Source organism: Chaetodon trifascialis, chromosome 2, assembly GCF_039877785.1.
Source record: "Chaetodon trifascialis isolate fChaTrf1 chromosome 2, fChaTrf1.hap1, whole genome shotgun sequence".
Classification (NCBI taxonomy): domain Eukaryota; kingdom Metazoa; phylum Chordata; class Actinopteri; order Chaetodontiformes; family Chaetodontidae; genus Chaetodon; species Chaetodon trifascialis.
The window spans coordinates 996,065-1,010,282 of record NC_092057.1 but is presented as its reverse complement, the minus strand read 5'-3'; the positions used below and the strand labels follow the sequence as shown (position 1 = coordinate 1,010,282).

The 14,218-nt window shown below is 45.8% G+C and overlaps 1 protein-coding gene across 3 annotated transcripts; it reads right to left on the bottom strand.

Annotated features, from left to right (window-relative positions):
* Positions 1-2,444: 2,444 nt before the first annotated feature.
* On the bottom strand, positions 2,445-13,928 carry pla2g6 (phospholipase A2, group VI (cytosolic, calcium-independent)). Of its 3 annotated transcripts, none has more exons than XM_070987173.1 (18): positions 13,866-13,928; positions 13,027-13,247; positions 12,089-12,298; positions 10,910-11,090; positions 10,516-10,703; positions 9,969-10,065; positions 9,402-9,584; positions 8,861-8,969; positions 7,238-7,354; positions 6,564-6,654; positions 6,287-6,450; positions 6,053-6,203; positions 5,653-5,789; positions 4,717-4,871; positions 4,527-4,578; positions 4,285-4,400; positions 3,972-4,045; positions 2,445-3,719 (listed from the first exon to the last, which is right to left on the bottom strand). In XM_070987173.1, the coding sequence occupies exons 2-18, from the start codon at positions 13,239-13,241 to the stop codon at positions 3,575-3,577; spliced, it is 2,385 nt and encodes a 794-aa protein (XP_070843274.1). In that variant the 5' UTR covers positions 13,242-13,247; positions 13,866-13,928; the 3' UTR covers positions 2,445-3,574. The 3 variants fall into 3 exon arrangements, with proteins under 3 accessions (XP_070843274.1, XP_070843284.1, XP_070843292.1); XM_070987183.1 differs by having other exon boundaries at positions 13,027-13,332; positions 13,866-13,917; XM_070987191.1 differs by having other exon boundaries at positions 13,807-13,872.
* Positions 13,929-14,218: the final 290 nt, after the last annotated feature.

Sequence of the window (14,218 nt, the reverse complement as noted above, 5' to 3'; positions counted from 1 at the left end):
ACACGGTCTTCTGCTACATAGCAATGATATCCACACACTGTTTCACACACTAATCTGACATCGCCTATTCCTTTTTTATGTTCACCCATTTCACTGACCAGAAGAAAGAGGATTTCCTTCCAGTCTCATGGAACTGAAACCTCAGACAACTTGGAGCAGGTAAAGAAATGTATTTTGCAATGTCAGACATACATCTTGTTCTTCTGCCGTCCACATTAGGCCAATCAGCCAATCTCTATTAGTCATGCTGTTCAAAACTAATGCGATGAAGATTACTCTCTGACCTGCTATGCTGCGTTGAACCTGCCATGAAACCCTGCTATAGTTGGAAAACTTATAATATTATTCTTCTTGTCTCTTTATCAGCTAAACTCTGATGAAATCTCAGCTCAACCAACAGAGCAGGAGTGTCTTCACTACAGCACAGTCCATTTCCCTCAGAAGCACACAGATTCTGTGGACAGCACGGTCCAGACACAACAACAGGAGGACGTCCTCTATGCTGCTGCAGTCTTCAGAGGCGACACGGCCCCTGAGTAAGCACCTTCTACTGATGCTACAGCATTTGATTCTGGCTCTGTTTGAGTGACCCTGAGTCAGAGTAACACAGCAAAAAAAATCAATTACAGACACTGAATGTAACGATGCACCTGCCTCTGCGATGTACACAACTTTACATTAGCTCTGCATTGCATTTACATGGACTTCAGTGACTCAGCTTACTGTGAATGAGCAGGCAGACGTTCGGCATCTTCAGGGGCCTCAGCGGGAAACTTGAGAGCGCTGATGAACAGCCGCTGCCTGTTTTAGGTGGCGAAAGCAGGACCTTTTAGTGACTCTGGTTAACTCATTGAGCAAACTTTCACTATATACACTGATACTTACTAATATGCAGCAAACACACTTTGACAAACGCTATTTCTGTGAAAAAGCCACAATTCATCAAAGCTAGACCTAAAAAGCTCCAACATGACTTTTCATTAACCTGCATGATTCCTACAAAACTCATTCACACCTCAAACATATTCCTGGGGGACTTTTTTATATCTCTGAGGGACCAACAGTTAGTCAGTGTCAGTCCTACACAGGGCAAAGCATTCAAGCAGGCCGTGGTCATGAATTTGAAATTAGCACTGAAAGAAAAAACACTTCTCTAACAGTCACAACAAAAACTGGGTCTCAGACGTGTTAGAATTACAGCTACTTAAAAATTACGTGTGAAGTAGCCTCATTAGGGATATACTGCGTTGTCATTGCAGGGGCACCGTTCCTCATGGAAGAAGCTGTTCAAGTTATTGTGTATTTCTTTTAAATCTGCTAGCTAAGCTACAGGCAGCTGCTTGGTAGCTAACTGGACCAACGGCTTTAGAAAGCTAACCGTGTCTTGGTTGCTGAGCAACCAAAGCAGTTCGTGGTGAGTCATGCTAGCAGGGACGTGGCTAGCAACCACGCAAGGAAGTTGTGCTAACGCTAGCTAATGATAGCTCCAGCTGCTTCTTTATCAAAAAAAATAAGTAAAGAACTTGCGCTGCTACCTTATATTAATACTTAGCAACTTAGATAATAGACTTAGCGTTTCAGAAAGCTAGCGTAAAGCTAACTTCATCATGAAATACTCACCCAACATAAAAGATGTCTGCCTATGTGTCTTTGGCGTTGATGTCTGTATCGACTGACCATATTAGCGTTATCATGTTCATGGTCGGCTTTAATTCTCCCTTTTTTCCTGTTCGTTTTTGTTTTTTAAGAAACACTTTATGATTTTCATCAGCAACCCTACATATCATACTAACCGACACCGTTGGTGTCCTATAAATGGCCGCTATGGGTCTCATTGATGCCACACTGCGGGAATTAAGAAGTGGGACAAGATTTTACTCCTTTTATTCTCTAAACAGAATTAAACTAAGATTTAGTGACTGTCTTACATTAACCCTTGTGTTACAGTTGGATTGTTACTTGTACATGTTTAATAGTCACAGAAATTAATAAGTGAATGTAGTACACCCAAAAATTAGGTGACCACTTTTGGTTTTATTTAATTTAGTAAGCTAAAAAAAATGTGGCATTCTTGTGTCGGGTTTAATATTATCCCTAATAAGTTAAATGACATTCACGTTATTTTATTTTCATATATATTGTGAATAACATACATGGAGTGTGAGCAGTCTCAGGTGGAACCTTTGTCACGAGAGCTGTTGCGCCCCGGGTGGTCTCAGGTGTGACCTTCCGCCCACACCTGTACAAAGAGCTGAGTGCTCTGTGCCTTCATTGCTGCTCACTCCTTTCTGTATTTTACAGAATTTTACTTTGTTACTGTGGTTCCACATCCTGGGACCCGTAACATGAAATATCAGGAAGTGGTCAGACCTCGCTTGTATTAAACTGTACGCCAGATATTTAATCAGGAGTGTGACCGCTACAAAGAAACAAACATTTCACGGATATGAATTTAGTCCATCTTAATTATTTTATATTTTATTACCATACCAGTATACACTTCAGTAATTACTCCAAATACAAAAAACACAGGAAATAATTTCACCTCTAATTTATGTTGTGCAAGTAGTGGTGGGTTTTCAGTTTCTTAGTCCTTCAAGTAGGCTGAAAATTCAAGTCATCTTTCAAGTCCAGTTGTAACAGTGCATGTTAAATACTGTACGTGCTCAATACACATGAACCGTAGGCTGAGAGAGGAGTGTGCGAGTGAGTTATCAATAGTGTGAAGTTAACACTGTGTTGAAAGCCAGTACAAATAACTTACACAAGAAAGGCATGAAAATGTGTTACACAGAAACGAAAGGTACAAATCTGGGTCCCGGACACATAAGGCAGAGCAGGTCCACTGTCACGGTTGTCCAAGCTGTGTTACAGCATCCTGCAGGGTTCACAGGGTCCCGTTCACCGTATCGTCCTACAGAAAGGGCCGTATGACCAAAGCTACGTGGGTAAACGAGTGGAAAAAACAAAGGAGGAGTGATGAGGAGTGTCATCAAGTGTTTTTCATCACAACCATTCAAAATAAGATTCAAACATGATCTGACTCCATTTGTTAGCCTACACAACGGTGTGGGGGACAGCGACCGTTAACCAACTGTCAGTCTGTGCTACTTTTGGTCTGAATTAGTTGATGCCACATCCTCTTACATTTCCTCTGTATTCACATGACAAAGAAGTGAAACCTTCACGCTCTCCTTCACCGGTTTCATTACAAACAGTACACTTAATGAACCATGAGTGTGATAAGGTCACGTGATGCTACATAAGTCAGTCGTCTGTGTTAGTTGTCTTTGTCTGCCTTGTTTCACACACTTCCTACTGTGTACTAGCATGTCAGTTTGAATATTAAAGTCACTGTGGTCACAGCGGCTCACGGATGTTTATCCTGAAGAAAGAGCACACCAACACAGACGTTACAGTCTTAGGAATCCGACACACGGCTCGCTCGTCTTTGTGCCTCATTCAGTCACTCTTGTCTTGGACTCCCTGGACTGCCCTTCGCTCTCATACTCTCCCTCTCTTCTGCTCTCACAGTCCCATCTCTGCAGCCTCTCCTCGTGCTTTTCTTGTGCATTCAGTTGTCCAGCAGCAGCTTCGCCAGGGCCTGCAGGTGTTCCCTCTTCTCGTACAGGTACATCTGGGTTTCCCACAGCATGTTCACCAGGACCGCGTCACTCACCTCGTCCAGCATCACCTCCTGAGACAACTGGGGACTCAATCTGCACAAGAGACAACAGACAGAGTGATTTGTAAGGCGTTTCATGTGGGACAAATACTAACAGCACTGCACACTGCAGCACTTGTCTCATTAAAGATAAATTAATGGTTAAAAACTTAAAGGAAAGTGTGTGAGAAGTGGGCGAAGTGGAGTGACAAAGGCAGTCAGTCAGAAAACAGATGAGGGCAGGAGTTAAGACAGAGCAGATGTAGCAGCAAAGAGAAGAAGTGCAGCAGCTTCATGGTCAGCTGACCTGTGGTAGATGGTGTCGATCATCTCACACCAGGCTCTGGCTCTGTCCACTGCACAGCCATCAGAGTCTGTACACTGTCAGAGAGAGACCGCTTTTCAAAGTTAGGGACAAAGAGACGCTTTCTGAAATGCTGCTGTTATTGTTCATTATGTCCAAAATATCAGGAGTACTGAAAGGCTTTATAAAAAGTTAAAAAGACAACTCTGAGTTGAGCTAATACAAGAAATATAGTTTCAGCAGTAGAACTGGACTCTGAGCGTCTAACCAAAGCGCTGTCACATCACACTGAAGCAGGTGCCGCAGATGTACTCACGCAGTCCACCAGCATCTTGCCCAGCTCCTTGGCTCCTACGAAGCTCTTGGCCAGCTCCAGAGGATTGGAGGGCCGGAAAACATCCACAGAGCTCACCACCACCTGCGGAGGTTTACCTGGACACACACAGTGTGTGAATTCAGCACTCATCACATGACATATGGCAGCTCGTGGATGTTTGATTTAATGCACTAATTTAGGCATAAAATACACATTCACAAAGAAGCATAAAATAACAGCACCTGTCCCCAGGGAGACCACGACACCCAACTTCTTGATTTCATTCACACGGCCCTGAGAGGGAGGCGGAGTTAAACAGGGAGGAGACACATAAAGAAATGACCTAATGATGAATAAATGCCTTAAAAATTCATATGTGTCACCGATTGAAGGTGAACTTGATGGAAGTGAATCAGCTGTCAGGTTACTCACCTCTGCTTTTAAGGCTTTATTGTACTGATGGACTTCTGACATGGCGTCTAGCGTTGGGTTATTGGCCAGCAGCCCCCCATCCAGAAAGCGGCCCATTGGTCGGAAGTACGTTGGGGCAGCGCCGCTGGAGCGTGCAGCTCGCCACACAAGTTGTTCTGGTGTTCAAACACGGATACAACACTTTTAAAAAGCCACAAAACAATAAATCGGACTCTGATTTCATGTGCAGACTGCAGGACTCCAGAGAGACAATGTCAGCGCTAACAGAACATTCACATCCATCCATGCTGAAAGGCGCCGAGGCCGCTACGTGTTTTCACTGCTGTCTACTGAGAGTAAGCTTGTACGGTATTTCATATTCACAGGAAAAGTTTTGGTCAGCGATCAGCAGTCAGGCTAGCTTAGCGTAACATAAAGACTGGAAACAGCTCGGAAATAACTAAAGAATCTGTCTAGTGCATTAACACGTATCGTTAATCTTCTCATTGAACTCGCAGCATGAAAGCAAACAAGCATATTTCTCAAACTCTTAAAATATTCCTTTAAACATGGAAAAATGGGAATCTGTGGGACTTTTCTTTTCAAATGCCGAACGTCTCCCACTCACAGACACACCTTCATCTGTCACCTTCCTACGCTTTCTGGCTGGCTCCTCTGTGTATCCTACTATCAACACATCCTCATCCTCCCATCCTGGAACAACAACAACAACATGGCTGCACCTCAGACGACACAGCAGAACTGGCCTTCAATCTCATATTCTTATACTGTTGAGTTCGCCCAATCACAGGATGCAAAGCCACAGAGGGTAGAGTTTGAAAACTGCTGACTGTCACCCACCCACCCACCCACCCACCCACCACACCTCATTCACCACACAACATGAGAGCACCAGCGCAGCAGGCCAACAGACAAAACTGGCTCCATGTGAAGTACCCTGTGGGATGGTGAGGGGCTTGAACGTGGCAGTGGTAGCATAAGGGGGCTCTCTGTGGACGGAGGGGGGGTTATAGTTCCTGAAGATGTGCAGCTCGCCTGGATGTCTGTCTGCTAGAACACTGGTCACCATCACCCTGCACAGACACCAACACATGAGCACAAAGAGGAAAGAGGAATTGAGAGTGCAGAGGTGAAACGTGGGCAACATTTGTGCTCAGAAAGAAGAAGTTTAGCCTCTCTTTGAACCTTGAAAACCAGAAATTACAACTAAAATTTGTTCACTTCCAGAATCTGGTGACGATTTTGTTTTATTTTCTGAGTTCTCGCACACATTTCTGAGCAGCTGAGTCAGACACATCGTGTGTCTGCCTCGTGGACACCGTCAACATGAAGTCACCTGGGGTATCGGACATCTGCCATCTTGGTGTTCTCTCCAAACTCTTTCTTCAGGAAGTCCTCCAGTGGTGCTGACTCATAAGGCCGTGAGCCCTTGAACACCTGCTCCTTCATCCTGAAGTACAGGCAGCGCAGGTACTCCATGGACTTCCCTACAAATAGAAGAAACATCCCTGTTGTTTTAATTATTCATTATACAAAAGCATGAAAATAAAAGAGCAACACACACACGAACCATGGATGATGGCGAGGGCCAAGATGCCGCCAGTGCTGGTGCCAGCCACCCAGTCGAAGAGCTCTCTGGTGGGCCGACCGGCCTCTCTCTCCAGAGCGATCAACATCTGGATCAACACCAGGCCTTTAATACCTCCACCGTCCAGGCAGAGAAGACTGTCCATCCTGCAGAGGACAGCAGAGGCTTCAGATAAAGTTCAGACCACATACTCACATTTTGTACCGAGTGCTTCACTGTAATAAATACATGTTAGCTGAAGTCGAAGCTCCTGACTCACTTCTTTCTCTCCATCTTGGGGCCGTCCACTTCAGACTTGCTTCTGCTCATTGCACTGACTGCAGCCCCCACATACATGATGTCCTCAAACCCTGTCAGCCAATGACAACAGCTGTTGGTATGTGACCGACACGTGGCAGTAAATTCATGAACAGAGAATGAAAAAGCAAAGGCACACTGGGTTTTCTACACAGCGCTAAACTGCTACTGCCATCACTATCATTACAGTACTTGTTGTGTATATGAAAGTAATAAATGACTTTCTCGCTCTCTTATTAATGCACAGACAGCTGCGTTATCTTAGTGCTGCTGTGGCACAGTGTGTCCATCATTGCAGCCATTGTCACTGCAGTTAGCAGTCTTACAGCGCTGAGTATGAGCACAGCCACAGCTTGTAAAGTGTTGGGAGCAAGGCAATGCTTCCTCTTTGTGGTCTGCTCTGATGCATCAAAATAAAATCACGCCTTGTGGCTGAAGTTTCACAGAAAACGCAGATCTTGTTCGGCCATTGGTACGACTTAAGCCATGCTTAAAATGTTTCCCACAGCACTTAAATAATATGACCGACAAAAATCTACTGGTCTCTGAGAGAAACCAGTGCCGCTGCCCAGTATAAACGATAGTGGAAGAAACAGCACAGTGAAGGAAGGGCTGAAGGAGGGACGGTGGTGTTACCTATGCCTGCAGGCTTGGCCTCGTTGGAGATGGGGGGAGGACTGCCGGGGGAGGGTGGGAGGCACCGCTGGACCCCTACACTACACAGCATGTCCAGCAGTATCTTTCTATTAGGACCTTTCATGTTAACACAAAAACACACACAAGCAAGCCAACACGTTAGACATGCGCACACACACACACACACACACACACACACACACACACACACACACACACACACACACACACACACACACACACACACACACACACACACACACACACACACACACACCACAACAAGCAGAGGAAGAATAGATAGATGAAGATGGGGGGGGAGAAGAGACAGACAGAGAGCAAGAGAGAGAGAGAGAGAGGAGAGACAGAGAGAGAGAGAGAGAGAGGAGACACAGAGAGAGAGAGAGAGAGAGAGAGAGAGAGAGAGAGAGAGAGAGGAGAGAGACAGAGAGAGAGAGACAGAGGAGACAGAGAAGAGACAGAGAGAGAGAGAGAGAGAGAGAGAGAGAGAGAGAGGAGACAGAGAGAGAGAGAGAGAGAGAGAGAGAGAGACAGAGGAGACCGAGAGCAGGAATGTGAGCAGGCTGTTAGCATTATCATTCATTCTAAAAATCAATAAATGACAGCAAACTGCTTTTAGCAGCGCTTCACAGCATCAAGTGAGCACTTTCATGAACAGTCATCTCTACGTGCAAACATGCTTATGTGTTCATCTTGTTTTTGAGTAGAAACGCAGATTCACGAGTAACAATGTTCTGATCTTCTGTGAGAAATCAAAGTGAAATTTCAGAACATTTTTCCATGTTATCTTCCACTCTGTGTAAAAGGCTGGACTACAGTCAGTGATTTCTATCAGCTGCTAGGAGCAGACAGGAGAGTTTGTGTGTGAAGGAAGCAACTCAGCTGCTTTTGAACTTCACAACGGCTCAGCCTATATTAGACACTGCTTTATGTCTAACACTGTGTGGCCACAACAGGTGGAGGGTGGAAGGAAGCAGATACTGTCAAAGGTGTGAGAAGGAAGACTTAGCTGGATTATTTTCAATGCTTCTCACCTGTAACACTGCCCTCTGCTGTTGATAGAGGTGAACATGACAATTCACTAATCAGATAATGAGTTTTATTATACTTTAAATAACTCTTCATCTGTTTCCATCCTCTTCGGTCTCTTTCTTCTTATTATCTTATGTTACACTATACAGCAGTAAAATCTTATTTATTGCAGCTTTAAACAACGCCGCGTCTTAACAGTCACTGAACAATGTTATTAGGTGCAGGAGCTGTCGAACGGGATTTAATACGTGGACACAAAGGACTAATGATTGGTTAAAGTTTGTCATCTTGTTGATCAGTCATTACACACTCAGCCATTGTCATGCAGTAGCTTTAGCTTCTGCAGTGGGACACATGCATTTCAAGGAGACTACATGTTAACATTAGAACACAGTGCAAACCAGCCTGTTATCCCTCATTTTAAGTTCCATGAACCCATCTTTATTCCTCATGTCCCTCCTCTGTCTTGTCCTTGACTTTGTCCTCTGCTGTACTCCTCCTCCACCCCTTACCGCTCATCTCTTCACAGCTTTAAGCTCTCTGTCCCATCCTGTTCTCCCTCTCTCTCACCTTTGCTGGTGCGAGCAGCGATGAGTCCAGGTGTTTCTCCCAGGTCGTTGTGGATCTCCACATCAGCCCCGAACACGATGAGAGCTTTGATCAGCTCCATGTGGTCCATCTAACAAACACAGAGTCACACATATCATAACGTGTATGTTTCTGCAGCAACATGAGAGCGAAGGACGAACACAGCGCTGGATTCTCTTCAAGATATCAACCTGTCACAATCAACACAGTCAAAAAGTGCTGGAGATCTGCGCTGTGGTATAACCATGAAAATTTTCATGTAGTTACACAAATACAAGTCCTTTTTAAAAAAAGGTGGGACGCTGTGTAAAACAGAAAAAACAGACAATATATTTAATGTTTAACTTCATCAGCTTCACTGAAAGTTGGGACAGAAGAAACAACAGACTGAAAGACGTGGAACGCTCCAGAAACACCTGTTGGATCATTCTACAGGTAAACAGGCTGATTACAGGTGAGAGGATCATGACTGGGGATGAAAGGGGCGTCCTGGAAAGGCAGAGATGATGTCGCGCACACACACCTTCATGGCCAGGTGCAGGGCCGTGTTTCCATCCTGGCCCTTCAGGTTGGCGTTCGCTCCGTGGGTGAGCAGCACCATGGCCGCCTCGAAGCGGCCCCTCTTGGTCAGAATATGGAGGGGGCTCTCTCCAGTCTTACTGAGGTAGTTGACTGCACAGCCATGTTCCAGCAGCAAACGACACATCTGGCAAAGAGAGGGGAAGATTTATGTAAACATCTGCTTGATGTTTCCCCTCAAACGTTAAGCTCGTCTGTATTACATTCTCTTGACACATTTCTAATTCCTAACATGAATGTCATGAACGTTTGGGAGCCCAGAGCAACCAGTGCAACCAGTGCAACCAGTGCAACCCACTTCCAGGCTGGGAGCTGTGCCATACATTTGTGCTGGATTTCCATACGCTTTGGAATGGTAGCTCCAGCTCCCAGTGGCTGACTCCATGGTCATAAATTCTCTGTGGTTTCATCCGTTTCTCTGGATGCACACTAGCAGTAAGCAGACGTGCTGTAATTCAAACAGCTCGCAGTGGATTTCTAACCACTAAGCACTCGATGTAATATTCTTCACCTCAGCGGTTTTGGCCCAGTGCAGAGGCGTCCCTCCATACAAAGAGTCCTCGGCCTGGAGCTGGCCCGAGTCCGCCTTGAGGATCTCCTCCACACAGCTGAGAGTCAAACACAAAGTGAAAGAGGCTGATTTACTACAGATTAACTGAAGCACGTCAGTCCACCTCTCACAAACAAACTTCAACAGAAAACATGCTGTTTTATTTTGTACACTGATAATTTTAATAACCCAACAAAAAGGCTCTACAGTCTCTAAACACACTGACCTTACTGTGTGAGAAATTCATTTACCAACCTCAGCAGCTCCCTATCCAACACAGATGGCGAAAATTCAGAGGCACAACAGTCATATTGTACTTGTGTGAGTTCAGCTCCAGGGATGCTGCTCTGTAACAGTGACTTTGGACACTGCATAAAGGTGAAGAGCACTGACTTAACACCCTGACTGTCCTGGACTGAGTACAGACCATTTAAAAACGCACCAACCGTTAGAGCCCAACAGAACTGCTCCATGCTGCATCACCATCCTCATCTCAGCCGGCACTCACCCCTTCTCACTGTACTTCATGGCGGCGTGGATGGGGTAGCCAGCGCCACCAATGACATCACACTTGGCCCCACCCGCCAACAGAGCCTTGACAGACTCCATGCGTCCCAGGCGGCAGGCCACGTGGAGCGGCGTCTCCCCGTTGTTGTTCAGCTCGTTCACCCCCGTGCACAAGCGCGAGCACAGCACCTGAATGAGGAAAGGATGAAGTGATGGACCTCAGCATGGGGGGGAGGGAAAGTCACATTACAGTGCTGTTTAGAGGACGCGGTTGGTTAAAGACAGTAACACCCTGTCAAGGAGACTTAAACACGGTGGTAAAATCATTCCACAAGCGATGGTCAAACTCGGTCAGAAGGAAATGGAAGTGCGACTCGACGCCCGCTGAGTCTCACCTGGATGATGGCAGGAGAGTCCTGCTTGGCGGCACAGTGCATGGGCGTCTCTCCGCTGCGGTCTTTGATGTCGGTGCGAGCCTGGCTCTCCTCCAGCAGCTCCTTCACGCACGCCGAGTCGCCGCGCTCGCATGCCAGGTGCAGCGGCGTCTGACCTGATGCATCCCGAGCATTGATCTGACTGGAGACACGACGACGACGTGACCATTCAAGGTGTTCTGATCACTAAATTTCACTAAATTAATGTTTTACATACAGCTGGTTCTCACTGACTTCCCTCCCTGCAGGCAGCCATTGTTTTCTGCTCATACAGCGCAGAGGTGAGCTTGCAGAGACTTCACAGTTGCTTGAGATCCATTGTTAAACCACCACAGTGAACATTAAACCCATTTTATTGCCAAAGTTACGTTATCATCGTGTTAACATGACAACATCTGAGATCTGACACGGCTGCAACCCACAAGCTTTTCAATGCAAGAAGATCAAATTTCACTTCTGATGTCTTTTCCATGACGTTCATGTTTCCTCATTGTGTCTTTTGAGAACGTCTGTGTCCCACATCTTGTCCACCAGAGACTTTTTGCAAAGCTTTGAACAAAAAATACAGCAACTAAATGTTTCTAGTGCGACATATTTACTGTCAAAGGTGAAGTGAAGTAAATGCAAAATGATTATCACACAGTGACTTAAAACCAAAAGCTGCATGGTGAAGAGGTGGGGTCATGTCAGGTGACCTTTGTGGGTTAAAACCTGGAGGCGTTTTACAGTCCTGTTGTTATGAACTAAATATAAATAGTTAATGGTATTTACTGGACTGCATTCAGCTGGCAGCCTCTAACTGACTGCCTAACAATCACAGTCTCTGTAGAATACGTTTACACACTACAATCCTCCCTTCATTCAGCTTTATCCTGAAGCACTTAAGTCTGGGCAAACTGCAGAGCAGAAGTGGTTCGTCAATTCATCCTTCAGTCGACTGCAGAAGTATTGATCAACGACAACTTTGATAGTCATCCAACAAACAACACAACAGTTTTCGTGATACTTTGAGCAAAAATGATAAATTTGCTGGTCATAACTTCTCAAATGAAGGACTTGCTTTCCTCCACTTTATATCCTGGTTGAATGAGTAACTTTTGGACTTTGGCAGCAAATCAAAAGCAGCGCTTCCCGCCTTACCTCTGGACATGGTTGTGTTTGAGGCACTCTCTCAGGCCTGTCTCCACGGCAATGTGGGCTGAACTCCAGTCCGGGTGGCTGCGGATGCAGTCCACGATTGGCTGGGCGGTCTCGGCCTTCAATGGGAGCGTCTCATAGAAGGGGCGAAGCTTGAGGGCATACTGAGGAAACCAGTTCATGGCGTCCTCCTCTGACGCCACCTGGAACAGCCTGGTTCACACAGCGCGACGATCACAAGGTCACGTTTTACAAGAACCATGAGGGGGAATCTGAATGAGGGCCAAAACTATGGGACTGTGCTAATACTGCTCCAAATGAAAGATAAAATAATGAAGAATATTACAGGAGATGCACTCCACTTTTCTCTTTTTGTGACTTTTATTTCCACACTACAAATGTTTGCAGATCATGCGACTCTGAGGGACTTTCAGGTTTAAATATAGCTTGACTGATAAGTCTCTGCACAATGACGAATATGAAGTGTAATTTAAATGCAGTGTGATAAGTTTGCAGGGCATATGTGTGCATTAGAGAAAAGCTCTAAACTTACATCAACACAACACCCTATGAAACATTTGTTTTCAGTTTTGGTGAACTGTAAAACTTTCTTATCATCATTGCCTAACGCTGCCTTTCTGATGTGTGGCTTCATGCTCCAGCACTGACTCATTCAAGATAAAGAGGTGCTTCGTTGGAAGTAGCTGAAGGTCAAAGGCAATCTAAACTAAATCAATAAGTTATTTGTTATATGCTGAACGCGGTAACCAAAACCTGCAGGAGGCCACAGAACCACAGGCTAACTAATATCTGCATCTTAAAAACGCCTTTGTGGACATTTCAGCTGACATCTGCACTTAAATCTAATTCAGTGGCTGTATAACACTACAAATGACAGGCATCTCAGCAGCGTCCCGGGCCGTGGTGTGGTCAGTACTAACCTCAGGGTCACAGTGGGCATCTCAGGGCACATCAGCAGACAGTCCCAAGACTGGCACTGGGTGTTCTTGTACAGGACCATGCGTCCCTCCTCTTTCAGCATCACTTTGCCTCCTCCAGCGTAGTCCGACAGCGGCACATCCCTGACCCGGTAGGGGTTGGTGAAGAGGGTTGACACGGAGGACACCGTGTCCAACAGCCGGCCCAGGAACTGCATCGTTACCTGAGACATGGAGCGGAGAGCTCAGGGAAGACTCGGCCCATCTACCGCGCAGTCAGTCTATATGATCTCTGCCCTCTCTGGCAGCCTGTAGGATTGTTTTCAACATTAATAAATCATTCATATCATCCCCAGGAGAGGACTATCAACAGATGTAAGATCCGGATATTGCATATAACGGCTCTTGACAGTCTAATTTGTAGACAGATCAGCGGAGTAACGAGCTGCGCTGTCAAAACCAACGTTTTCCTGTGAGCTACAGCAAACCATACCATCGCTGTTATCGGCTGGCCTCTCACATTAGTTGACCATTCGGTTTAGCGGTCAGTTCTCCACTTGTTATCCCGCTGCTACTGGCTGAAAACTGAGGCTGGCTCTCAGGTAAATGATGAACAAGTGGCTCCATTCATGCTGCTCACGAGTTCCGAGTTACACAGAATCAATTGGACATGACACCGAAGCTAAAAGCCAGAGGCAGCGCGCCCTGTCAACGAAAACCGCTTTAGCTCATGTTTTTAATATAGAAATATCTCAAATATTCCTCTACGCCGCCGTTACAGACCTGTCAAGTCGAGCTAATCGCATTAACTCGTAGAAAAGCAGCCTGTCGCCGCCGCTTACCTGCTAGCTCTCCTCTGAGCTGTGACTTATGACAGCGACGTCAACAAGCGCCACACTGCAACCAAACTTGCTATACAACTTGAGTGACGCGAGCTCCTCCAATAAGAGCTCAAGGACTAGAGAACCTCTCGGCACAAGAGGTGGGGCATAATCCATGATCGGTGCCCGTTTGTTCTTCACCAGCAGACCTTTAGCGGTCCACTGACGATGGATCCGTGAGTTTGAGACACCGCGATGCATTTAAATGTTACGTGACAGTATACATAAACCTCCAAGTATCACTCAACTCAGGAACTTGAGAAGAGCTAGTAAACGGCATTCACCTCAGAATCGCTTTAATAACCAAATGTTCA